Here is a 27621-nt window from a genome sequence, read left to right on the forward strand (position 1 = left end):
TAGCGTCTACATGTCCATCACATGTATTGGTAGTATGGTACACAACTACACATGTATGTAACTATGTAAGTAGGCACATAGAGGTGTCGATCGACTCTTATTGTAAACAGTTCAGTATATTGCTGCTGGATTAAAGTGTGTTCGGGCCGAGACTTTGAATCCAAACCTGCCTCCATCTGTCAACATTTGAGTATACTCGGAATCTAAATCGAACTCTCTCAGCACAAAGCAATTACAAGTATCTTATAAAAAGGAAAAACAAAGGGCATTAATATTAGCCAGTTTGAACTCCATTGGACTGCAGGAAGAATCACAATCTACCTTCCTATTCACTGACAAGTACAAAAGCCACTGTTGGCTAAACCTAATCTTTAACTTAAGCTTCTCTAAATTCTCTAACCATAAAATAAACAATGTAACACTCTGCAGGAAGTTTTTAACAGGGCCAACAAAAATCTAAAAGCTAAAACAAACATTGTACAAGAAATTAAGTGAATTCACATATCAGTACAAACACTTCGAAAACAATGTAACCTTGAATCTCCTAACGCCCAAGTCAATAATAAACTTATTTCAGTAAACCAGCGAAGCTGGGCTTCCATAAAGCGAGGATCTGCTGCTACGGCACTGCCTTGCTGCTTATGGCACTACTACCGTCCAAACTGATCAGTGCACCACATAACCTTAAGCAAAGCCTTAGTTAGATTACAACATCATGGAGAGATCATGTTGAATTGGAATCTTGACAATTGCTGAGGGATTGTGGAGATCACCGGTCCATATCTCTGCAACACCAAACAACACATTTCACTTTTCTTGTAAACAACTCATCCAAGACATTACATGCTTGAAAGAATAAACGCAAGATCGAACAGATTATGGACGCTCAGAAATTACGAATCCGGTGTTAATTTGGGGTGATTTATGCTTATTGGATTAAAAAAAAGTGCCATATGAGAGGCCATAAAAGGAAATAACAGTTCCTTGACTGGAATCGAAACTTACCTGGACATTGTCATAAAGCTCAAAGAGTGGCACAGCCAACAATTTCAGATTCTTCGGTACAGCGAAGTATTCTCGCTCTGGCAAGTGGACCATGAAAAGCTTTTTACATTCCTGTCACAAAATCATTCAAGGTCAGCATACTTAGAAATACCTCAAGGAAATAAAAGAGCACCTTCAGATATATCCTTCACCTTGGGTTTTGTAATGTGAGGGGGGCAGTAGGGATACATCACTGTTTCGAAATTTGGCCTCCACCAATTAGCAACACACTCACCAATCTGAAAAATCAAATAATTTAGAACTTAATATTCTGAGGATATGTCTTCCTAGAATTCTACTATTCAACACTTAATGAGCAGCCAGAATAACAGAAAAAATAAAGGAAAGAGCAGAAGAGTTCCGAGACAGATGATTAGGAAGAAAAGGACAACAAAGGATCACACCTGCCAATTAGGCTGATGAGCACTGGAGTTAGCCCCAAGTTTGCTGGTAAGCTTTCTCTTCAATCCATCGATTTCTGTTTTAAAAAAAATATATACAAAATAAACAGTCAGAAACAGAGTTTGGGTGGTGAAAGCACTCAGAGGAATTTAATACTGCCATACCATTTTCACCAGGCTTCAAACGACCACCAGGAAGTTTGCAGAAAGTGTTTCCAATTTGTAGCAGAAGAATATGTGGATGATTATGCTCTTGGACCTGGCCGATAAATCCCAAATGACATAAGATAAGAGGGAGCATATACTAATATTTCTGAATACAAGTTTTATTCCAAAGTCATGTTTGCGTAAAAAGTAAAAGCTCTGATGAGACATATGGAGTACCACAGATAAAAGCAACCCAAACAAACAAGAGGATTTCAAAATTTCTTAGGGCATTAAGGGCTCAGCTGCATGCGTCTATCTCATTTACACCTTTTCAGTAAGTTCAAATCAAGCATTCAATCAATTCCAAGATCCATATGCTATACTTCAAGATATTGGAAGATTATCCACAGCCACGTAAAAGGGGTATAACCAGATCCTGAAGGACTTGTGTACTTTCTCATCTTTTCAACTATCTCCCGTTTACTCTTACTAGTTATCCCTCTGTCTATCTTATATTCCAGCAGGCAAGAAATCTTATCTGTTCTCTCTTTCTGTGGATAAATAAACAAGCAATCCCGACCCTCTCATTCCCTTTCCAACAGACATCAGATATTTGAAACTCTAAAATGTCTCAAGTGGATGCGTAGATGTGGAGTAGTTTAGCACAACTAAGTAGGATATTGCATACCTAACCCATTCCATGTACCAGAACATACAGAATTTCAAGAAATAATGGCATTGGTATCAGACTTTCAGAATCTTGCGATAGATGGGCTATTAACCTAGGCTATTGGGATAAGCTCAAGCATTAAAAGAATTAAAAACTCCACAACTAGTAAATCATAGACTTCAAATGAAAATAATACAGTCAGATAACTAAGCCTCAATATAGTCCTCAAAAGAAAACTGTAGTCTTCCCTCAGAAAAAAAATTGTAGTCCACAAAACTTCCCAGAAAATAGTCTTTACTCTTTAACAACTTAGTCATCTCCGTGTGTCCTTTACCAATTATCATATACTACTATACTGTCAAAACAATGCCTTGATACTGGACCAACTAAGATCACGACTCGCCTCTCCTTCCAGGTTTCCACATTCTCTAGGAAAATGTTCTTCCCTTTCCAATTTCCATAATCAACATACAGCTTTCTTTAGCTTCCCCAGGTCTTCAGCAAGACAATGAATATTGTAATCTAATCTTTTCTCCATAACCCTCAATGAGAAAGCCGCAGAAAAACTTTACCGTTATTAGTAGTCTGGTATCTCACTAACATTCATTAAACAGGAACAGGGGTTAATCATATTCATGTATTTTCCTCAAGTTTGGTTTGGGAAACCATGTTCGGGTTCAAGTAGAATTTAAGATTCTTCTTCTAGCCACTAAAAGGTACCCAAGCAATATGCAGGTCTGGAGGCCCACATTTGTTTATACTCCACATATGAGAACGGAAGGTTGAACTATTGAACATGATATGAGAAAACTATAAAGGATGGAGAACTAAATACTTCTATGAAAAAGCGTCCCAGAAGTATCAACTACCTTTTTCAGAATTTTTACATACATAACCTAAGAAGAAGATATTAACAATTTCAAAATATCAAGAAGATCGTAAACTGAACTCAAAACTGCCACTAAATTCTCTATTTCCTTATAATTTGAGTAAAGATCATTTTCCTCTCCCCTCTCTCTGAGCACAAATCCTCTGATACTACGATCGTCATGGATTAAGAACAAGTACATCTTTTTCAACTCGAAAACTTCTCTCATTAAGTCTCAATAACAAAGATATAGGAGTATGTTGCAAAGATGTAGAAAGTAGCAGCCTTACCCCAGCAGAAAACCTTTCCCGTCATAATAAATAAACCTATAGAACAAACAAATTACTAGAGTCTCCAACATCTATGTTCCTTCGACACTCTGGTTGATGGAGGGTGTCAGGTGTCAAATCCTCCGATCCTTCGACACGACATGACACCTAAATATATAGTGGTCTTGTATGAAATTTATTACATCTAGAGTGTCAAAGAAGTATCGGATTCTCCGATCCCTTGTCGGGCACGACACGCAAATAAGAGTCTGAGCAACATAGCCCAACATGAGAGAAACTAGAAAATCATGCATCAAAAGTAAAACCACGAAGATTAACAGAAAAAATCAGTAACAAAAGGTTTGCCTGGGATATGAGGATACTAAAGAAAAGCCACATGACTATTTGCTATCCATAATGCACAGACAACTATCACTACCGCTAAATTTATAGAAATACTGATAATAGTAACTCTTGATCCAAATAGAAACTCTTGATCCAAACACAGTTAAGTTTAAGGGAACACACATGAATTGGATAGGAAGAAAAGGCAAACAAAAAAAGAAACATGATGTATGATTTCCATCTCCAATTGGAAGCACAGTTACAGTCCATGAATAGTATCAGTAACATGCCAAGTGCCAAGTGAAACTCACCAGTAAAATGCCTTCCACGCTGGTCCTCATGCCTTCTTTGAAGTAACTGTAAATGAAAAACATAGTGGAACAAATGATATCAATTATATCATAGAATTTTGATGAATTGAAATTAGTACCACACAAGGATTTCAGTTATTCATCAACATCAGAAGAACATTAATTTTGCAGCCAAATATGAGAGAAGATAAGACCTAATCCTCAAACAGGCAACAATACCAGTAAAAAGTGCAAATTATAAAGCCATCTTAAGGGTTTCCATCACTTCCAAATATATGCAATTGGTAGTTGGTAGAGAAGGGGGTAAGATCAATCGAAGATATGACTCATTTATTTTGTCATCCAACATACCACATCTTCTGCTCTGTCTGGTTACTATAAGTAATAAATACAAGGTTGCTTTTCATTTTTTCTCTGTCTTAATACAGCGTAAGGGATAAATTATGATTTATGCCGCTGTACTAAATTATGACCAACTCCCTGTCCTATGATGGTGTTACAAAATGCAATGGCCACCGTAAAATGAATGAACATGTTGCAATCACAGCTGTGGTTAATTCAAAGATTTCATTCAGAATCCAACCATGACTCTGATAGGTTGTTTGGTAGCTGTTAATAAATGGTGCTAATGGGAAATGAATTTATATGTAATTTATAAGGAAAATCAATAACCATTTTCATAGTAATGCTAGTTCACCCCAAATTGTCTCATTTACTTCATCATTTTTCATTGCTATTCATTACCATTTGGGGTGGTATTGGGTGGGATTGAAGATTTTTGAAGAAAAGCACAGATTTGGGATGATATTCCATTACCATGAACATTATGAAGTTACTTTACTTTCCTTGCCAAATCACACTCAGATTTATTCTCATTCCCAAGATTTATTACCGGCTACCAAACGAGCCGTAAAAAGTACATAGTCTCAGCAAATGACATGGTACATAGAGACTCTTGGCCAGACAGATTATACCACTACCCTATCCGGTCCCAGAAACTTACACACTGACCTAGCCAGGACACGGGACTATAGTTGGCCTTTCCACTTCCATTTCATCAATTACCTGTATCTTTTATCAATCATGAAGCTAATTTTAAACAGAAAGCTTAAAACCATTGATTACATAAGCTTTACATACTGATGACTGGTATCCACAAACAGCTGACTATGTCCCCATTGATAATTTATTATCTCCTCACCAAGATAACTAATTATTTCAAAATATTTAGATACATAAACTTTCTTAGGAAAGTGGAAATATGAAGCAAATTTTTTGTGGAATTTATCTGTTTAATTTGGAAAGGTTACATTACCTAAAGCGGGAATCCAAAGTAACAATCGAGAGAAATCACTACATCCTACAAATCTAGGAATCCAGTTCATAATAAATTGGCTTCTATAACTGCTAGACTAACCATACTAGTCCATTTCCCAGCAAGTTAACCTAAAAAATCAAATCAGTCCAATTACCCTGTGTTTCTTTTGCCTCATCTAACTATTTACCTAAATGTTTACAAAATCAATCAATGCCCAAAAACAGAAAACAGTATTCTTCTACAAAATTACAACTTTCAACACTTAAAAGAACACTGTTTATCTAAAAACCCTAGAACGAGATTTGCCCTAATTATGCACCCATTAACGCAACAATCAGCAATGAATAAGAAATCTGCCAAAAAAAAAGCTCAGACTTTCCAATTGGGTATTTAAATTTTTGTTACAAATAATTGCATGCTACAGAATTCAACCAAGGAAGAACAACAGCACGCAGTTTGCCCAAACAAAATGAAACAAAAAAATCCCAAATTTTTATATATACAAAAAACAGATCAAAAGATAGCCAAAGTAATCCCCTTTGTAGTAGAAATATGGAATTTATATGATTCACCTAATATCAGAGCCAGAAAATATGAAAAAAAAAATAGAAGGGGGGAGGGATTACTTGACTTTCATACGAGCTAGACGATCGGCAACAGAAGTGTCTTTTTCAAGCTTAGGTTCTTTAGTGCCGAAGGTGTAGCTTGATAATGGGTATACTGACACCACCGACGACGGAGACGCCACCATTTTTCTCTCTCTTTGCTACTGGCGGTGACGCGGGAAGGAAGTGCACCCTGTCTCTGAAATCCTCCGAAAGTCCGAAGCTGCTTGAAATGTTTCGTGTCTTGACTGAGGTTGGAGTCTTGGACAGGGATGGGCATGGCCCGAATTTGGGCCGGGTCTGGTGAGACCCAGACGCAGACCCATATTTTTAGGTGGACCTAGACCCGTTTCAGATTTATTGGGTCTGAAAAATTTAGACCCATACTCAGATTCAATGGGTCTAATGGGTCTCGGGTCAAAATTGGGTCTAGTGTTTAGAATTTGTTTTAGCAAATTGCTAGTATCCTGGAAATGATTCTGAAATCGTCTTCTATTCCTTTCTAGCCATATCATATAAATAGTAACAGCTAATGTCATTCTGTAGACTTGGTGTTTCTTGGTGTTTTTTTCTGATCTGAAGGCTGACAAATTGAACCTCATTATGCCAATTTTCAGCCTTTCTATGAAAGCCCATCCACCCAAGAAGAGAAACCCAAACAGCAGCAGTAATCTGACATTCAAAGAACAAATGTTCCAAATTTTCATTTTCCTGTTTGCAAAACACACATAAAGGATCAATATTGACTCCAAATTTGCTGAGCCTGTCCGAAGTAGCTAAGCGCCCATGTAAAGCGAGCCAAGTGATGAAGATACATTTAGGGGGAGCAAAGTTGTTGCATATCATTTTCTTCCATGGAACCTGATCTGAAGGACCTCGAATAGCATGATAGGCATTTCGAATAGAGAAATGGCTACTGGTGAACATTGTGAGGAGTTGAGGATCATGATCTAGATACCGTTTGGTATCCATAATTTTCCTAAGCATCCAGGAAGCCTGCATAGGAACATCCATTAGAAGAACATCTCTAGTTTTCACATAATAGGTGTGGATCCATTTGATCCACATCTTATCCTTCTTCTGAACCACATTCCACAACAGTTTGCATATGGCAGCCTGATTCCAGTTGTAAATGCAGTTAATGTTAAGCCCACCCGCATTCTTTGGGAGGCAGAGAGTTTCCCAAGCAACCAAGGCTTTCCTAGAAAGACCTGAACTACCAGTCGAAAGAAAAGACCTACAAGCTGACTGAATTACCTTTAACACCTTCTTAGGAATGATGAAAACTTGGCACCAATAAGTCTGCAAGTTGTTGAGGACTGACTTGATAAGTTGAATTTTGTCTGCATAACTAAGGAGTTTAGCTGACCGAGAGTCAATCCTATGAAGCACCTTTTGAATAAGAGGTTGACATTGTAAGACTGTGAGTTTCCTAGTCGATAAAGGAACCCCTAAGTATTGGAATGGGAGACTTCCTTTCTCAAACTGGAATTCAGAAAGTACTTCCATTTGTACTTCAGGTTTCACACCACCAAAGTAAACAGAGCTCTTACTTAGGTTAGCTTTTAAACCGGAGGCAGTGGAGAAATTTTGAAAAGAAGCATACATTTCCCTGATGGAGTCAATAGCACCTCGAGCAAACAGAAGAAGCATACATTTCCCTGATGGAGTCAATTCTGCCTGCATCGTATCTATTATTGCCATAATTTATAAACTAAATTTTGTTTCCACACATAAATATTTTATAAAAAGATAGAGAATAAAAGTAAAATAAAACAAATCCACTTTGTTGCGAAAATGGTTTTTGGCGGGGAAAAATCGCACCAGAAATTGACACGTGTCATTCCTGGTGTTTCCTTTAGTATATAGTACTAGATAGATAGATATTAGATTTATTATAATTATTTAGTAATTAATTACAGATTATTATTATTTATTATATAGTTATTTGAAAACAACATCTATGTAATTGCAGGGGTAAGGTTGCGTACACCCGACCTCTCTTTACCCCGCTTCTTGCGGAAGCCTTATTGAGACAATGGGGTAATGATAATGATAATAATAATGATAATGATAAACTAAGTGATTTGTTGATAATGATAAACTACGTGATTTGTTGATAATGATCGACTAACAATTTAGCACTCTTACTATCCAACAACCCGGAAACAAACAAAAATACAGCATTATAGTAGTACGAAATGGAAAATTTTATTCGATTTTAATGAAGTTGGTTTGTCTTATTTACTAATCCTTCAATATTTTTATAAACAAAATAATGTTGTTTATTTTTGATGGGATAACCACTTGGCCCTATTTGGTTCATTATTATTAAAGGAAAGGAAGAGAAAAGAAAGGAAGGGAAAAGAAAGAAAAAGAAGGGAAGGGAAATAGATTTTATTTTCCAGTGTTTGGTTTAAGGGAAAGAAATGAAGGGAAGAGAAATGAAATATAAATGACAGCTTTTAATTTTCTCTTTCCTTCCGAATTCCTCCAATGTTGGGAGGAAAGGAAAGTGAAAATTTTATAAAGGAGCTTTCCTTCCAATTCCCTTCCTTTCTTTTCACTTCCCATATAATTATTTGGCAAATTTGTTAAAAAGGACCTTTTATAACCCAAATTTTGTGAGAAAGGACCTTATATAACTTTTTTTGTCAAAAAACACCTTAATGTAAATTTTTTTGCGTGAAAGGACCTTATATAATTTTTTTTTGTGAAATCACACATTAATATAATTTCTTTTTGCGAAAGACAACCAAAAGTAAATTTCCGGCATTGACTGAGCTTTTCTGGCTATTGACTTACACGTTAGAAGCACGTGTGGCTTTATTTTGCTAATCACACCCAATTTTTCTCCAAAATTCTAAGCTTTAAAACCTAAAGTTGAAAAAAAAAACCGAAATAAAATCAAGTTTGAAAATTCAAGAGTCGGGAAAATCAGTGTCTTTAGCCAACGTAAGCCACACGTGTTGCTCACGTGCAAGTTAATGGCCGGAAAAGCTCAGTCAATGCCGGAAACTTCCCTGAGGTCCTTTCTCGCAAAAAAAAATACTTTAAGGTGCGTTTTCACAAAAAAAATTATATAAGGTCCTTTCTCGCAAAATTTGAGTTATAAAAGGTCCTTTTTGTCAAATTTGCCTAATTATTTGTACCAAATACAAGAAACCTTATTTTACCTTTCCTTTCTTTTCTTTTCCTTCCAATTCCTCCCAACCAAATAAAGCCTAATTTTGTGTTCTGCCTACTACAGTACTTCCGACTATACATTAAATCATTAATCCACAATCAAACTTTGCAGAGAGAGCAGGACTTTCGAACGCTGAAGAGGTAAGTTCAAATTCTTCATTATTCTTGTTTATCAGCAATATTAGCATACCCCAATTCACATTTTACTATTAATTGTTGATTTTGTAGGATAAATATTAATGTTAGCAAAATATTTGATTGGAAAAAGAACCCAATTTTGTATCTTTGAAATCCCATGAAAGTTTGATTATCTGCCAAAAAGAACAGATTTTGGGTGATTTAGGGCATAATTTTAGTAATCTAAATATCTAATGAGAAGTTACTTTGATGAAAGTGAAGGGAAATGCTAAGATTTTGATTTTTATGTGTAATTTTGTAATTGTGTAATTGTGTAATTTTATATGTTTGCTGCTTATTTGGTATAGATTTTTTCCAAGTAATCATACACCAATTTCTTGAAATTTGTAGTTTGCCTAGTTGATGTAAGTTTCTATTCTTTTTCAACTTATTTACTCAAAACTGATTTAAAATGAACTATTTTTGTGCTGAAATGAATTCAACTATGTTGAATGGTACGTTGAACTGTACTGAACTCCGTTGTGCATTTATGCTGAAGTGAAACGAAACTCTATTTTAGGTGAAAAGAACACACCCTACCTTTGACATCTATTACAGGCATGATGGAGGACCAAAGTGGTGATGAATTTGATGATTGTTTGATCAAACTGGTTAGTTTTAAATCTACTATCTAACTGCGTCAACATACTTTTGTATCATAGATTGACCCAATCATATGCCTGTTTTGCTTCAGAGAGTCAATCCTAAAAGGAGACGGGGTAAAGTTTATGTTGGTTGTGGAGCTGGCTTTAGTGGTGACAGGCCAATGGCAGCTTTTAAGTTTCTTCAAAGTGTGAAGGAGCTTAACTATATTGTACTTGAATGTCTTGCTGAGCGCACTCTAGCTGATCGATACAAGGAGATGATATCTGGCGGAGATGGTTATGACCCACGTAGTATGTTTGCTACCTTTATTGGCTACTTGTCCTTGGCTTTGTAGGCTCCGTCAATCTGCTTTGATTTTATAAGTCAGTCTATTTAGCGTATATTGATTAGGCTTTCTGCTTTAATTTTTCGTTTACGTATGTGCAGTTTCGGAGTGGATGCATCTGCTCTTACCTCTGGCTGTGGAAAGAGGAACATGCATAATTACAAATATGGGCGCAAGTGAGAGTTATTTTCCTCTGGTTTATGGTAGTGCAGTTGTGATAATGGATAAAACATACAACCTAAGTATTTTTCCGTTACTTTTGTCTGATTCCTTCTGTGCAAAGTGGACCCAATTGGTGCTCAGCAAAAGGTCCTTGGAATTGCAAGCAGCCTGGGGCTTAATATAACAGTTGTTGTTGCACATGAAATTGCCTTCAAAGATCCAGGTAGTACTTGTTTGAATGTCAGCAAAAAATATAATTTCTTTTTGTACTTCATATACAACAAGTATATTTGATACCATTAAAGCTTACATAGTCCATTAATTCAGGGTCAAGATCCTCATGCAACAAATCATATGTCATGGATGGTGTAAGAGACTGACACCCTACCTAGTTTTGAATCTGCAATAGTATCGTAGAGTTGGTATTTTTTGTTAGATTGCAAAAAAGTTTTCTCCTACTTTGGCTTACTTTATCTTCCTTGTGACTGAAGGGAATTAGCACATATCTAGGAGCAGCACCAATTGTAAGGTGTCTTGAGTTATACAAGCCAGATGTCATCATTACTAGTCGTGTTGCAGATGCTGCCCTATTCTTAGCTCCAATGGTGAGAATTTTTCTCTGTTGTGCCTCCCTTCTGCAATTGATGTCACATTTTCTCTGTCAACGTGCCTTACAGTTTTTGAGATTAATAATAATCCTTTTCCATGTAGACTTTCAATAAACTATGATCTGAATTTTGATTTCCCTTTCCTCAGCAGTATTTTGTTTAAGAAGAGGCATCAGTTTCAGTTTTTAGTTTCTAGGAGTTGGCTGATTTGATGCTTGTACAAGTATGTTATAAAGAGAAATGTCTGGCTTCTAAAGGAACAAGGATTATGAATGCATTGTTTGGACTTGTACTTGTTTCTGTGTAGTTCGTCCTTGGTAAAATTTATCAAATGTTGGTAAAAATAACATTTTTGCTCCTCATGTCAAATAGCAACTCTGTAGCTGGTGATATCATCTCAGATTCTCAGTAACTTTTGTTTATTAACAGGTATATGAACTCGGTTGGAACTGGGATGATCTGGAGAAGCTAGCACAAGGAGCTTTAGCAGGCCACCTTTTAGAGTGCGGTGGTCAGCTGACTGGAGGTTATTTTATGCACCCAGGTTAGTTTCGTTGACACTCCTATGCTACTCCCTATGGCTAACCTCATGCTCCTGTTATAAATGATTCAAAATGCTATCTCAATCTAACTTTCGAATTTGTAATTTCCTCGCGTAGGAGACAAACACAGAGATATTTCTTTTCAGTGTCTTCTAGATTTATCACTACCATTTGTTGAAGTCAATTACGAGGGAGAAGTATGTGTGGCCAAGGCTGATGGCAGTGGTGGTGTTCTGAACTTCAGTACTTGTGCTCAGCAGCTTCTCTATGAGATTGCAGACCCAAGTTCGTATGTCACTCCTGATGTGGTAGGGTATCTATACTGTTTGATAATGTGTTAATGAGTGAAAAATATTACATACATAATTTTTCTTCGTCTCACCTAGGTCTTAGATATCCGTGACGTTACATTTGAACCCTTATCCAGCAGCAAGATTCTCTGTACTGGAGCTAAACCCTCTGCTACATCAACTCCTGAGAAACTTCTGCAGCTAGTGCCAAAGGTATAGAAGATCCTCGATCATCTTTCTAATCCAGAATAACTTCTGGGTTTTTATTGTTATAAAAGAAAAAGACTTATAACCTACGTCTCTTAATCCTATCGTAATTGACATATATGTTCTGGGATAGAGATTTTTACTTTTTAGATATAATGCTAGCCTTCTTTATCTGGTTTAGGAATCTGGATGGAAAGGGTGGGGAGAAATATCTTATGGAGGCTATGAATGCGTTAAACGTGCAAGAGCAGCTGAGTATCTGGTAAACATGTTGTTCCCTGACTCTTTGTATTTTACTACTCTGAAACATGACTTAAGTATTGCTGTTGATGCTGCAAGTTTATCATTTTTGACAATTGGGTTTGTGGCTTTCATATGTTTTTAGGTTAGGTCTTGGATGGAAGAATCATATCCAGGCATAAATAGCTGCATAATTTCTTACATTATTGGATTTGATAGCTTGAAAGCAGTCTGCAACGAAAGTATCAGCTCAATAGCGGATGGGTCCCGAGATATAAGGCTCCGCATGGATGGACTATTTGAGGTTGAGGAACATGCAATCAAATTTGTTAGGGAGTTCACTGCTTTATATACCAATGGGCCTGCTGGTGGTGGTGGTATTAGGTAAATGAAACATATAAATTCATCTAATGTTCTAAACGACTAAACCCAGCAAAATAAGTCTAAAAACTCAATTTTCTAGCTTACAGTTTCAAGAACTAAAACTCAGCCGTTCCGTTACGTAACGGCCGTTCTGTAACGGATTTTGGATTTTCCGTTACGCGAAACCCCGTTACGTAACGGTGCGACAAAAATCACGTATTTCTCCCCGCGTTGTCCGTTATGTAACGGTGACTCACCGCGTTAGGACGTTTTTTTTCCACGTTATACCGTTCTTTTACACAATTTGGCCTAAAATATTTTAGTAATTAGTTATGTAGTTTATGAAACATGATATTTCGAGTGGTTATTTGTTCACAAAATATTGTACTCACTCATAATACGATACATTTGGTTATATTGTGTCGATATAATACTTTTTAGATTTAAAATGTAGTAAGAAGACTTAGACATGCTAATGTGAATTTTTTGGAAAAAATTCACACCGCGTAAGCCGCGATCCGTTCTATTCATCCGTTACAAGCGGTTTCTGCTACAATGTGACCGTTACCGCAAACGCGACCGCATCCGCGTTTTTTTTCTATTTTCAGTAGCTTCCATGGTTATTGCTATTCCCATGCTGATATTCTTGTGCTGTTCTCCTGCTTACTTTCTCTTCTAATGCAGTACTGGACACAAGAAAGAAGTAGTTTTGGTCAAAGAACTGGTATGTTTCCCTTTTAGTGTGCTTCACTTGTAAATCTTCTGCTCTGAAATCTGAATTGACTCATTTTTTCAGTCAGCTCAGAAGCTATATATCATATATGCTTGGCTATGCAAGTGATCAAGTGACATGAGAAAATCTTTGTAGGTTGGACGCGAGTCTACTTTCTGGCGTGTTAGTGCTAGGGGCACAAACTTGGCTAACACAAATGACCAGAAACTCCGTGACACGAAGGGGCTCAAACCGCAAACTTCCATTGCAGAGAAGTCGGTCCCATTACTCAACGGGATTATGGATTTGTCCGATCAGAATCTGAAAATTTTATCAAGTAAATATCCAATATTTCCTGCACCATCAGGCAAGAAAATTCCTCTGTATGAAGTTGCACATAGCAGGGTTGGAGATAAAGGCAATGACATGAACTTCTCCATAATCCCCCATTTCTCCCAAGATATAGACAGGCTGCAGATGATAATAAGTCCTGAATGGGTGAAGGAAGTGTTGTCTCCTCTTTTGAACCCTTCACCATTTCCACACCCAGATGCCATTTTAAAGAGAAATAAATGGGTCGAAGAAAATGTTAGAGTGGAGATTTACGAGGTTAAAGGAATTCATTCGTTAAATGTTGTGGTTCGTAATATTCTTGATAGTGGTGTCAACTGCTCTCGGCGGATTGATCGGCATGGAAAGACCATATCGGATATCATACTATCCCAACAAGTCGTGTTGCCTTAACCATCCAGCAACAAAAGTGCTACCCAATTTGTTACATAAAAGTTTCAGAATTCGCGTTGAGATTATAGGCTGTATCATGCAAGGATTTTATAACTTGCAACTTGAAATAATGGATTTGTTTTGGTGATTTTAGTGCAAAGACAATGTTGATTTCTACATCCAAGATTTAATGTATAGAATTTTTTCAACCATCTCCTCTCGGGTCGTTCTCATTTTGTCTGAAGCTAGTGAGGTAAGGTCTTAATCACTTGCATTAGCTGATCCTTTTTCTTTTTTTTTTTTTGCCTTTCGTTGAGCTAAGGGATTCATGATCTTTTGTAGCATCTTTGACTACATTTTTTTATTTTATTGGCCGATGATGAAGGCGGCATGAAGCTTACCTATCATCATTTCTGTTTTTTCAAGGTTTAATTTGTTGTGGACAGGGTCGTATATCTCCTCAGTCCTCATCTCCTCATGGTGTGCAAGTAAGTGCATATTTTTGCGAATATTTAATTTTGGTCGATATTAGATTCTTAGTATTATCACCAAGAGAAGCTAAAAGAAAATTAATCAAGAAATATAGCTAATCGCCTATATGATTTATAGTCTCGGGTGTACTGTGTATTCCCTTAGATACTAAATTTTATACTACCTAAATTTAATTTTTAGAAGGATTAAAATATGGTTGGGTCTTCTGATTTTTATACACAAATTTGGGCTCTTATATTTGAAGATATTGTCTTGGTTTAAGATATACGGAGTAGATTAATTAATTAATTAACTTTTTTTTACCAATAGAATAAATAAAGGGCTATTTTAATTTCACATACTAAAACAAGTCAACCAGAAAAACTGTCAAACACAACAATAGCAAACAGATGTCGACCATTCTTCACATTTTGCATCCTTTGGAAAAGGTCAGACTACCCTCCCTACATCTTTTCTCTTCCACATTTAGAGCATTAACCTTCAATTCTCACCTCATAATTTTTGGATGTCATATCTCAAACCATGATTTCTTGGAAACAAATGTGTCATATAAATTAGTTTTTGATCGGAGAAATTAGAGACTTTGTTCAAACTGATCAATAGTCCAAAATCAAGGCTGTGTCGTAGGATTTTGCTCTATTGAAATGCTTTGACAAATCCCTTCCTTTAATATCTATCTTTCTTTCTGTGGGGTTTGGGATCAAGAAGTTTATTGATGATTTCTTGCTGATCACAGCCTCGATATTGGAATAAAAACATACATAATTTCGTAGAAAAATTATTTTGCCGAAAAAAGGCTTGCTAATATGGCATTTACTGGAACTCTTGATAAATGCAAGGCTTGTGACAAAACTGTCTACTTTGTTGATTTGTTATCAGCTGATGGGGCAACTTTCCATAAGTCCTGCTTCAGATGTAGCCACTGCAAAGGCACACTCGTGGTACGTCTCCTCTCCGTTAAAATGTAGTATTATTCTTATTTTCTCAATGTCTGAAAATGTCATCCAAAAATACATTCCAGATTTCATTTGATGATTGCCCTCATGTAATATCCTGTTTCTTCTCTTCTTTTTTTTTTCCTCTTACAGAAATGTGACATCCATTTGATGATTTCCCTCCTAATATCCTGTTTTTTCGTCTTTTTTTATTTTATTTTATTATTCTCTTCCAGAAATTAAAATGTGACGTTCATATTAACGGATTTCTATTTAAAAGTGACCATTTCATAAATCAGGAAGACTAAAACATAAAATAGGAGTATACAAACAATTTATGGTACGGAGTAATAGTTATTGGATACATTGTTGTATTGACAGATGAGCAACTACTCATCAATGGATGGAGTCCTCTACTGCAAAACTCACTTTGAACAACTCTTCAAAGAATCGGGGGATTTCCGCAAAAACTTTCAAAATGGTAAATGTTACTGAAAATTTTTCTGCCTAGGAAATTTCTTCTTTAGATCTTCATTTATTTTTATCTTACAACTTTCCTGATCTCTTTTCTCCGCAGGGGTAAAGACAGACCGGCAATACGAGCAGGTAAATTTATACATATACGAGTATATATTTACCAGATTTTCATACATTCTGCCCCTTTTTAACCGTTTTTCCAAATTTTTAATCCCATTCTCGTTTGATTTCTGATACTTTGTTTAATTATTTTGAGCAGAGCAGGACCCCTAACAAACTTTCATCCTTCTTCTCTGGAACCCAAGAAAAGTGTCCTACTTGCAATAAAACTGTCTATCCATATGAAAAGGTCTGTTTTTCTAACATGGATCCCCTTTCCCCTTGTTTATTGCTAAAGACTCGGTTTGGATGCCTAATAATGATTCCCTCTATTTGAAAGTAATAGTCCCATTTTCCCATTTCCTCAAAACAATGTGATTTGATCAATCCTTTATTCGAGTTAGGACATTTGGTATATGTTCAACCATAATATACTAAGCTATTTTTGAAAAGCGAGTATTTATCTTCACAAATTACTAACAACGGAAGCCAACCCCGTCTTCCAAAAATACTGCTATTAAGTAGGGAACCCAAATCGCATATAATGTAAGGGATTATAAAACGTTTACAATGCAAAATGATTTTCCAAGGGAAAACACAATTCCAAACAAGTTTTTCTTTGTTTGGTTCCTTAAAAGAAAATGGGAGAAGATGGTGAAGACTGAGGAGAAGAAAGAATAGGGAGGTAAGGAGAAATGAGGAAAAGTGGTTTCCCTCCCTTTCAAATGGAAAAGGGTTTTCCACCTTTGGAAGAGTTATGGGAATTTGTTTTTTATCCTTGTCCAACCAAACAACGTAAAACGATTGAAAGGAGAAAAATCATTTTCCATGAAATCGTTTTACACCGAGGATTGCTAAACCTCAAGTGGCTTATATGGACACAAGTGACTCAAATACAATTATTTTTAGTACCAACACAGCCTATGTCAGTACCAATAACACAAATAATTTGTATTGGTACTTCTTAGCAATGTATTGGTATACCAATACCATACTAATCTTAGTACCAATACCAAATTAGCGGGTACCAATTACATGTCACTTGTGTCCGTATGGACACAAGTCACTTGAGGCCAAGACTTCCTCAACCCTACCAAATGGAGCTATAATTTAAGGGATTTTATATGAAATGCCCTTGAGATTGGATTATTTTCCGCCTTTGACATAGAGTTGATTACACTCGGAAATACTCATCTTCATTGTGTTATACTTTTACTTTGACCACGTACAGATAACAATGGAGGGAGAATCCTACCACAAATCATGCTTCAGGTGTGCAATAGGAGGGTGTTCTCTAACACACTCATCCTATGCTGCTCTCGACGGAATCCTGTACTGTAAGCACCATTTCCAGCAGTTGTTCATGGAGAAAGGAACCTACAGTCACGTAAAGGATGCTGCTAAGAAGAATGCATTATCTTTAGCCGAATCAACCAAAACAACCGATCCAGGAGCCGAGACAAATGCTGAAGAACTAACTACTGAAGCATAATAGTCTTTAAACAAACAAACAAACAAACATCCAGCATATCTAATCATTTTTTGTTACCAAATGAGTCAGGAATATATATATTTTTCCCCCCTATTGTCACAGAAACTTCAACAATGTACCTTCTTTTTTTTTAATTGTTTTGACATGTTGGGCCATTCAATTTGTCACAGTGAATATCTTTTTCTTCCCTTTTTTTAATTTTTTTAAATTTGTAACTCCTTTCAGAAAATTGTAAGACTTTTTTGTACTGTTTATGTTTGACATGATGAGAAAAATGTAGCTTTTATTTATTGCTTTGAATTTCCAATAAAATAACTAATACTTATAGTATGTTGTATTAGAAAACTAGTATAATATCCGTGCAATGCACGATTTACAATCTATTACGCAAAATATTAAATTTGCATGAAATATGACAATTAATAAAAATAGAGCTTGTAGATATTTTTCTATTTAAAATTAATTATGGATAGATTTTTTATTGTACCATTTTGTATCTTAATTATTACAAAAAAAAAAACAAAAACAAATTAGGGTATGTTAATAATATCACTTTCATCATTCACATTCATTACCCATGTGTAACATAAAGTTAGTTTCATAACCCTTATTTCTATAGTTATACACACTTAATACTCGGTCCACCATTTACCTCATTACATGATAACTTAACACTTACATACATCATGTACGTACTTTATTCAGCTAGAAATGATTTTCAGTCAAGGTGGGGCGGGTGCGGGGGATTATCCCTCCACACTCGTACCCACCTAAAAAATAAAAATCTCACCCTTATCCCCACCACCCACGATATATATGTTACCCATCTACAAATAAAATTCATTCTCGCTCCATCACCCACCCGTTTATCCAAACTCACCTCAAACCCACCATACATATACCCTTTTTTTTTGTAGTTTTCAATTTTAAAACCCTATTTTAAAGTATTTACCAATTTGGTTGTCTTTTTAGAATAATTGAATGAATAAATAAAAAATGTTATAATATGTAGTTTAGTTGTAAAAAATGCTATTCCTAATCAATTACTCCGTATATGAAGGATGTGCAAGGTGGGAGGGTTCAATCTAAAATTCATCCTTACCTTGTCACTCGCGGTAGATACATTTTCTATCTACATCATCCACCAAATTAAACTTTACTCCAACCCTTCCCACTTGGGGCATTGCATAAGGGTCTCCCAAAAACCCGCCCACTAATAATCTGACATCCCTATATTTAGTCAATGATCCACGTTCCCTTTAGCTAACTTTCTAATAAACTCACTCTGACCCTTTTTATTGCTCCATGCCTAAAATTCACTTACTTAAGAATTGAGTGTAAAATTAGCACGAGTTGATAAAATGGTCACATGAGAGAAGAAATAGAGAGACATAAAGTTGGAAAACGGTCCATTTAATGTTTGAAGTAATCTCAAACGGACACACCAATGATGAATATGAGACAAATAAAGAGACGGGAGGACTATTGAATAAAAGATTTGTGAAATAGTAGGGAAGTTATCTTTTTTAGATAACTTCCTCCGTTTCTATATAGTTGGAACATACACTTTTTCACAATTTAAGAAAAACGAATCAAACTTCTTTAATATAAGGGTAAAAATGAAAAGTACGTGGTTCTATTATTTTATTTGGTTTTTAAGAGGCTATAGTTAATAAAGGGATTAAAGTGAGGGTGAAATGTCAAATCATACAAAATAGTTTTCAATTTTGAGTGTGTTGCAAAAAAATTGGTTTAGCTAGGAAAGTGTTGCAAATAAAAAAAAAACAGAGAAAATATTATTTTATACATTTTTTCAAAAATAATAGTTGAGATTCTTATATTATAAGCACTACGTAGACAAAGCACGTATAATTTGTAATAGTCATATTATAAATATTACGGAGTCGGAATACGTATAATTTAATAATAGTCATATTATAAATTTCCCAATATTATACTACGCAGTGTACATAGAATGCATACCCATTTTGGAACAAACATACATTCTAGTACATTTAATTTGGTCCTAAGTTTTATATTATTAACATTATTTTTTATTTTTTGACAAAGGCTAACTAAACAACATTAATTATGGGAAATTAGAAATGCATATTTGGTCATAAATTTATGTTAAGAAATATTAAGAAGTATATATATTCTAGTACTATATATTTTATAAATTAATTTGATCATAAGGTTTTGTTAAATATATTATTTGTTACTGTATAAAAGATGTCAAATGATTATTATATTATTTAAGTATTGTACATATATTATGTTCGTAATATTCCCATAATATCTTTGTGATAAATAATAGAAGCCAATAATATCTTTAAATTAAATAGTTTTTTTAATTCAGTAAATAGATGTTATTTTATACCGTATATTCAATAATATAGATTGTGTAATCTATATACTAATTACAATGATATACATTTACGCAATAAAAATGAAAAGTAAAATTAAAAATAATACGTGTCAGCATCATATTAAGTTACCCTCTCTTTTAGTAGATAGATAGATAATATATTATAGTTTCTTATACTTTGCAGCATATTTCCAAGTTAATAAATCAATATTTAGATTAGAAAAAAAAAAAAAAGAAGAAGAAGCTAGACATGACACGTCACACGTGTCAGCTTTACAGGTGGTGTACTGACAACTTAAGTAGTACTACGTATATATTTGTGCTATATTTGGTAGAATATTCATTATAAATACGGAGTAGTAATTTTCTTAGTGCATCATATTTACATAACATTTACATAAGCAGGGTAATAGAATATTTACGTACTTATGCATATATTTTTTTACGTTTTCTATTCTTATTTACTACGTAGTATTTTTAGGATGTTTAATATCAACGGAATCTTTAAGATTTATATTGGTAAAGAATAATATATTATTTAGTGCATATTTTTCCATAAATAAGACCGTTTAAATTTAGATTAATAATTTTAATTACTTTTTAAATTTATAAGAGAGGCGAATTATGGAGTGACAATTGTCATCACCAAATTGATTTCCTCTGTTTTAGTATATTATAATAGTCTTATATGCACGTGAAGCGTGCGAATATAAGAAACAGATTCGTGTTGTTACAATTAAACCTGAAATAATATGTAAAAAATATAATATAAATGCGATGCGTGCGAATATAAGAAACATATAAGTTAGATAGAGTCATACGCATATAGACATATTGATTAAAATGATAAAAATTTATTTAAGGGGCTAGATTGATTAAATGTTTCTTTGGGCCTTTTCTATTGGGTAGGTTGTCATTATATTCTCTATTCTATAATTGTGGAGGGTATTTTAGTAATTCAAGAGAGAAACCAAAAGTAAATTTACTAAAATAATCTCACCTCTTCACTTATATAATAGAGATATATATGAATAACCTGAAATCTTTTCGAACCTTCCATAAGTTTATCAATATTATACTCCGTACTTCGTATTGGATAAGAAAGAAAAGTGAAGGGCAACTATCATAATCAAGTTCATACCAATGTTCCTAACCTAGTGGTCAACATTTAAAATTATGTATAATAGATCACAGGTTCGAATTCCCTTACCAAGCTCGTCAATTATTCACATAATTAGGATGAAAGGTGCAAAATATATGGAAGCCAAATAATTAATAAAATTAAGGGTTTGGTAAAAGAAAATTATCATTTTATGGTGACACGTTAACAATATTTAGAGGTAGTGAGGAAAAACCATACTCTGTAATTTGTAAACTGGCAAAACTGATTAGGACCTAGAAAACATATCCGATTGACCCGATTCGTTACTTGATTTTGAATCAAAACGAAAAATCAAAATCAACCCAAAACCCCAATTAATTCGAATCAAAATCGACCCGAAATTGAGTTAACCCTAAATGACCCGATACGTACGTGAATCGATCTAAACAAAAGTAACCGCAACTGATGTTCACCTGAAGCCGAAGTAACATGAAACGAAAACTACTGTAATGTTTAAATCTATCTGAAACTGATTCGAACCAAAGACCCCAAATCCATCCGAGTCGGAAAACAACTCAAATTTATCAATAGTTCAAAGTAATTAAATAACACAACTTTTTTAAAACTTTATCATCCTTATTATTATTATTAGAATCACGATTGGGATCGTCATATTATTTTAACTTCACATTGTTGTTAGAATCGGCCAGGAGTAGGATCGTACGAGCCTAGGATCCAATTTTCGCAAAACGATATAGATCGCAAGCAGAATCGTGGGGATGGTAGGATCACGGCAGGATCTGTCAAGATCGTAGCAGGATCGGTAGGATCCTGTAGGATCGGTGGGATCGGAATAGGATCCGAATGTGCAGAATCGGACTAGGATCGGTCAGTTCGGTCGATCCTACTTTTTACTTATTAAAATGATCCCTAGAGCAACTAATTTTCTCTTTAAGCCCAAAATATAACAATCCAACTTCATAAACGAAAATATTTGTCTTCTCTAGTCTATATAACTATTATGTAGATATATTATTAGCTTTAAAATATCAATATTACGTGAGAGAGAAAAATATGTATATTGTTTGAAAGATGTGTATTTATTCATTTAGCAGCATTTTACTCATTTTTACAATTTTCAAGGATATATATTACGATCCTACAATCTGATCATATGGATTCGATCATATCCTCCTCACCGATACAAGGTGGGATCCAGATCCTAACAATTTATTGTTATTATTTTAGTAATTAGATATTCATCCATAATTTCATTTAAAACGACATCTATATATTATACTAAAAAAGGGGAAATCAATGTGGAGCTGACAAATGTCGCTCTCTGATTCGCCTCTCTTTTAATATAAAATAATTTAAGCAAAATATAATTTAAACTTACTCCGTAATTTATTACTAAATATACAAAGTACATACTACCTAAAGTGTAGTAAAAAATATACTGTAACAATCATTTTTATATTAAAATATTTCATATGCTCTAACAAAATATGGAATAAAATCCTATGCCTAATATTTATTGCCTAATATCTCACGCAAAATATCTCAAGCTTAATATTTTAGATTATCTAAGATAATTTTATCTTATTTAGACAGGGACGAAGCTAATTAAGACTAAATTGTAAAGGGGCCAATTTAAATTTTTCTAATGGCTATTTCGTGTATGTTTTTTTAATGGAAACTAATGGCTATATATTAGTATTTACAATTTACTATTTCTAGAAATATAATTAAATACTTCTATATTTCCCTAAAAAAAATTTTAAATACTTCTATATATTATCTAAATAACATTAAGTACACACTATTAAATTATGATCTAAAATGTCAAACACATACTTCGTACAGCATAATAGCAGTACTTATAGGAGGACTCGATCCCTTGGTCCGTAATTGTTTACCTCATGCACTAAAAGTGTTTTAATCAGAATTGGTTGTATGAAATTGAGGATAAATAAAAGTGGTGGGACCAAACATAGTTTATGTGAGTGTAAATGGTCTCTATGAACATTTATCGTAACATCATATTCTTTTAGGTGACTAAAATTGCAAATGCAACAAAAAGAGACATAGAGAGCATATACCGATAAAGTGAAACTGGATGTTCTTTGAAATTTTAAAATGCATCCACCTGTGATTTGGGATATGTAGGTGTAATTATAAAAATACTCCCTTTGTCCCAGAAAATAAATTCTTGATCTTACAGTTATTTTGCATCACACGATTTGTTAAATAAGTCAAATTTTAGATTGATGTAAAGGATTGCTATTATAGTTTGTAGAACAATAAGAAAATATTTTTATATTAATGTAATAGATTGCAATATTTTAAAAACGTATTGACTAATAAATAAGTATTGGTGTTGGTGAGCGGTTATAAGGATAACATGTACACACCTTAGTTATCTTGGAGATGGGGGCCAGTTTGTATTCATTGTTTATATGAACACTCACCAATCCTAAATATGTTTATCACTTTTAAATGCTTTATCAATATAATAGCTAATCCAATATCTTATATATATATATATATATATATATATATATATATATATATATATATATATAGTTAAAAGGAATGAATTGTTTACCTAATGAATGTATAGGGTTGTCAGATTATAAGTGGGACAGCTTTTTTGAGGAGATTCTATGCGCTTCCGCCCCAAGTGGACTGGGATAGAGGAAATTTTTTTGTGGGTGATGGGGCTAAAAAATGGATTAGTTATGGGTAACGGGGTGAGGATAGATTAGATTGGAGTTGTCGGTCACGCTTATCTTTCATCTAATTTATTATGAATATATATCAACATTTTTTTTACTACTAACATACTCCTTCTGTTCTAATTTAATTGTAGCAATTTTTTTTTTGTGCTTCCAATTTAATTTTCATTTTCTTTTATAGCATGAAACACATTGATATTTTGTTATCTTTCTCTTTCCACTATCAAAAGTTATTTCCCACATCTTATCACATTCAATTAATTTTTTCCCACAATCTCCCCCCATACCTATACTTAAAATAACTTATCACAAAAACTCCATCTATTGCGACGTTTAAATTAGGACGGGGAGTACATATTATTATGTTTTGTTTATTTACTTCATTATTCTAATCCGACAATTGAATTGTCGAATACTCTAAAATAGAGTTTTTAAAATTCAAAACCCTCTTATATAAAAAAAAAGTTGAATCCAGAGGTGGATTTGAGGAGGATGTGGATGCACGGGTGAGTAATGGAATGGGGATGAGTTTTATTTTTTGCCCCTAATGATATTGGGAGAGGTGGATACCTTTCCTATCATGAGTTGCGGGGATATACCCCTAAGGATATTGGAAGGGGTGGATACCTTTCCTATCGTGAGTGGCGGGGATGAGAATTTTAGACAAGTACCGGTGTGGAGGCACCGACTTGCCTCAAAGCCATCACTAGCTGAGTAAAGTAAATGATGGGGTAGGTGTTGAGTGATCGGTAATGAGGTAAATGAGGCAATTGTTAAATGGGTATATGCTTATCGAAGTGAATGCTGGATTAGAATAACTTTATGCTTGACACAAGTGATGAAAATAATTTTGTCCATATATCCTTATTTGTTTTATAGTTTTAATAAGTAAGACACTGAATGGAACAATAACAAATTTATCAATCATTAATTTTAATGAGGAATAAGCAATATTTTGATGATAATTTTCTACCACTGTAATATACTTTCATCTGTATTTGTATTTAGACAATTAGTCGTGCATCGCACGGGTGATATACTAGTTTTGTCTATAAAGTAATCTGAGTGTTTGGTCTCATAGTTACTTTACTAAATCATGATACTTTTTTTTATTAATATCTTAATATAGCACTTGAACTTAAACAGTCTTTAGTCATAGGCCAACTAAATAGAGATTTCTTGGAGTCCATTTTTATCTCCCGCTATTTTCTCTTTGAAAGTTCTATTAGTGTCACTCAAAGAATCAAAGTATTTGCAAAAGTTTGCTTGTATCTTTAGACAAACTACTTAACATTGATCCTATATTATCCCAGGTGGTTGTCTATTTTATTTTAGTTTTTGTTTGTTAATTTAATTTCTATAAATATATATTAAAGAACGTTGTGTTGGAAATTCTCATTGGGAAACACAAAGGAAAAAAGGGTGAGTGAAAATTCAAGAGTCCCACATTGGAAAAACTCTTCATATTCCTCTTGTTTATTAATTGGGGAATGAGTATAACTCTTGTTTAAGAAAGTGTGAGAATGGTATGGGTGGACACATCACACACACGCGCGCGCGCGCCGGGCCGGGCGCGGGCCGTGGGCCGTGGGCCTTGGGCCTTGGTACTTGGGCTCTTGGGAATGCGATTCGCGGGCGTGGGGTGGGTTTTGTGGGTCAACCCTGTTCTTTTTGGTAACTGGACCGGTTTGCGCAAGTCACTGTTACGGGAATCAGTATTGATTACGTAACCGTTGGATTAAATGCCATTAATTACGTCCGTTACTATGATCAATGTTTTTGACCGTTTTCTGGCTGTTGCAACATTCATTCCCTCAGCCGTTTTTGTCTGTTGCAATGCTTTCCTTCTAATTATTTAAATCAGAGTTTCAGTTCCCTTCTCACAGAAAATCAGAGTTTCAGTTCCCTTCTAATTATAAACGTTGGGCTGTTAGGATGCGATTCTATTTAGAACAAATTGAGATTGCTTATGTGCTTGATGATGTTGTCGAACCTGATGATGAAACTGAATTGCATGCTTTTGAGTTGAAATTTGCTAAAGATGATAGGACATGTAAGGGCATGTTGCTGCATCATATGTCGAATACTTTGCTTGATATCTATATGGGGTTTAATCATGCTAGGGATATTTGGGATGCATTAGAAAAGAAATATGGAACTGATGATGCTGGTACTAAGCGTTATTGTGTCAGTAAGTGGTTAGCTTTTCAAGTCCAAGATGATAAACCAATTATTGATCAGATTCATGCTTATGAAAATATTTGCATTGCTATGGCTGCCGAGGGTTTGAGTATTTGTGATATTACCCTTGCTATAGTTTTAATTGAGAAACTCCCACCCTCTTGGAAAGATTTTCGTAATCAGTTAATGCATAAGAAAAAGGACCTTACCTTAGAGGAGCTTGTAGGTCACCTGAAAATTGAGGAGGAAAATCGTATTAAGGATAAGGGTCAATCTGTGTTTTCCGGGTCTGCTAAGGCTAACCTTGTAGAACCTAAGCCTCATGCATATTCTGAAAAGTTTAAGGGAAAGGGAAGTCCTTTCAAGCCTCAAGGGAAACCAATGAAGTATAAGTTCAAGGGCAAGTGTTTTGAATGTGGGAAAACTGGTCACAAGTCTGTAGATTGTAGATCCAAGAAGAAGTCGGATCAGAACCAAGCCAACCTTGCTGAAGCTAATGAAGTTTCTAATCCTAACCATTTTGTTGCTGTTGTTTCAGAAGCTAACTTGACAGGTAATGTTGCTGAATGGATCGTTGATACTGGAGCAACGAGACATATCTGCACCAACAAAGACATGTTCACTACCTACGAAAAAACTAATGGTGAAAATGTCTTCATGGGTAATTCAGCTTCTGCAACTGTTCAAGGCAAAGGGAAGATCGTTCTCACTCTTACCTCTGGAAAACTTATTACTCTTACCAATGTGTTGCATGTTCCAGAAATGCGTAGGAACCTGATTTCTGGTAGCTTGCTAATGAAGGCTGGATTGAAGCTTTCATTTGATTCTGATAGGCTTGTTATTACTCATAATGGGGAGTTTGTGGGAAAGGGTTTCTGTAATGGGGGTTTATTTACTCTTGATGTCAAACTTGAAATTATGAATAAGAATGCTAGTACTTCTTCTGTTTATATTGCTGAGTCTATTGATTTATGGCATGCAAGGTTGGGTCATCTTAACATTGCTTCAATTAAAAGGCTTAAACAACTTAACTTGATCCCCAGTTTTTCTAAAACTGATTTTGCAAAATGTGAAGTATGTGTTGAGGCCAAGTTTGCAAAGAAGCCATTTAAATCAATAGATAGACAAACTAAAGTACTAGAGCTTGTTCATAGTGACTTGGGGGATTTTAAAAATTATGAGAGCAGGGGTGGTAAAAGGTATTATATTACTTTTGTTGATGACTGCTCAAGATTCACCATGGTTTATCTTCTCAGGTCAAAAGATGAGGCTGAGGAAATGTTCCTCAAATACAAGGCCGAAGTGGAGAACCAACTTGATAGGAAGATCAAGAGACTTAGGAGTGATAGGGGTGGTGAATATGACCCTAACACTCTTAAGGCATTTTGTGAGCAGAATGGGATCATTCATGAGACAACGGCTCCCTACACACCCGAGCAGAACGGGATTGCTGAAAGGAAGAACAGAACATTGAAGAACATGATGAATTCTATGCTTATTAGTTCTGGGTTTTCTGATAACATGTGGGGGAAGCTATATTATCTGCTTGTCATGTTTTAAACAGGGTACCTCACAAGAAGCTAGACAAGACTCCATACGAAATATGGAAGGGTCGTGC

At 34.8% G+C, this 27621-nt stretch overlaps 3 protein-coding genes across 4 annotated transcripts; 2 read left to right on the forward strand and 1 right to left on the reverse strand.

Annotated features, from left to right (window-relative positions):
• Positions 1 to 218: 218 nt before the first annotated feature.
• LOC110789200 (pre-mRNA cleavage factor Im 25 kDa subunit 2) lies at positions 219 to 6214 on the reverse strand. Its single transcript, XM_021993849.2, has 7 exons — positions 6000 to 6214; positions 4056 to 4101; positions 1611 to 1704; positions 1449 to 1522; positions 1197 to 1283; positions 1006 to 1116; positions 219 to 785 (listed from the first exon to the last, which is right to left on the reverse strand). Exons 1-7 carry the CDS (start codon positions 6122 to 6124, stop codon positions 714 to 716), a joined length of 609 nt encoding a protein of 202 aa, XP_021849541.1. The 5' UTR covers positions 6125 to 6214; the 3' UTR covers positions 219 to 713.
• A 2942-nt stretch (positions 6215 to 9156) lies between these two features.
• LOC110789210 (uncharacterized) lies at positions 9157 to 14331 on the forward strand. 2 transcript variants are annotated; one of them, XM_021993858.2, is made up of 14 exons: positions 9157 to 9305; positions 9862 to 9952; positions 10036 to 10237; positions 10374 to 10448; positions 10556 to 10657; positions 10762 to 10802; positions 10926 to 11039; positions 11472 to 11586; positions 11702 to 11892; positions 11971 to 12087; positions 12263 to 12343; positions 12467 to 12705; positions 13369 to 13408; positions 13553 to 14331. In XM_021993858.2, the coding sequence occupies exons 2-14, from the start codon at positions 9902 to 9904 to the stop codon at positions 14138 to 14140; spliced, it is 1956 nt and encodes a 651-aa protein (XP_021849550.1). In that variant the 5' UTR covers positions 9157 to 9305; positions 9862 to 9901; the 3' UTR covers positions 14141 to 14331. The 2 variants fall into 2 exon arrangements, with proteins under 2 accessions (XP_021849550.1, XP_021849556.1); XM_021993864.2 differs by having other exon boundaries at positions 9165 to 9305; positions 9841 to 9952.
• Positions 14332 to 14678: 347 nt separating this feature from the next.
• On the forward strand, positions 14679 to 17944 carry LOC110789223 (LIM domain-containing protein PLIM2c). The gene is made up of 5 exons (XM_021993872.2): positions 14679 to 15552; positions 15928 to 16027; positions 16124 to 16152; positions 16283 to 16372; positions 17354 to 17944. Exons 1-5 carry the CDS (start codon positions 15418 to 15420, stop codon positions 17612 to 17614), a joined length of 615 nt encoding a protein of 204 aa, XP_021849564.2. The 5' UTR covers positions 14679 to 15417; the 3' UTR covers positions 17615 to 17944.
• The last annotated feature ends 9677 nt before the right edge of the window (positions 17945 to 27621 follow it).

Source organism: Spinacia oleracea, chromosome 2 (genome assembly GCF_020520425.1).
Source record: "Spinacia oleracea cultivar Varoflay chromosome 2, BTI_SOV_V1, whole genome shotgun sequence".
Classification (NCBI taxonomy): Eukaryota; Viridiplantae; Streptophyta; class Magnoliopsida; order Caryophyllales; family Amaranthaceae; genus Spinacia; species Spinacia oleracea.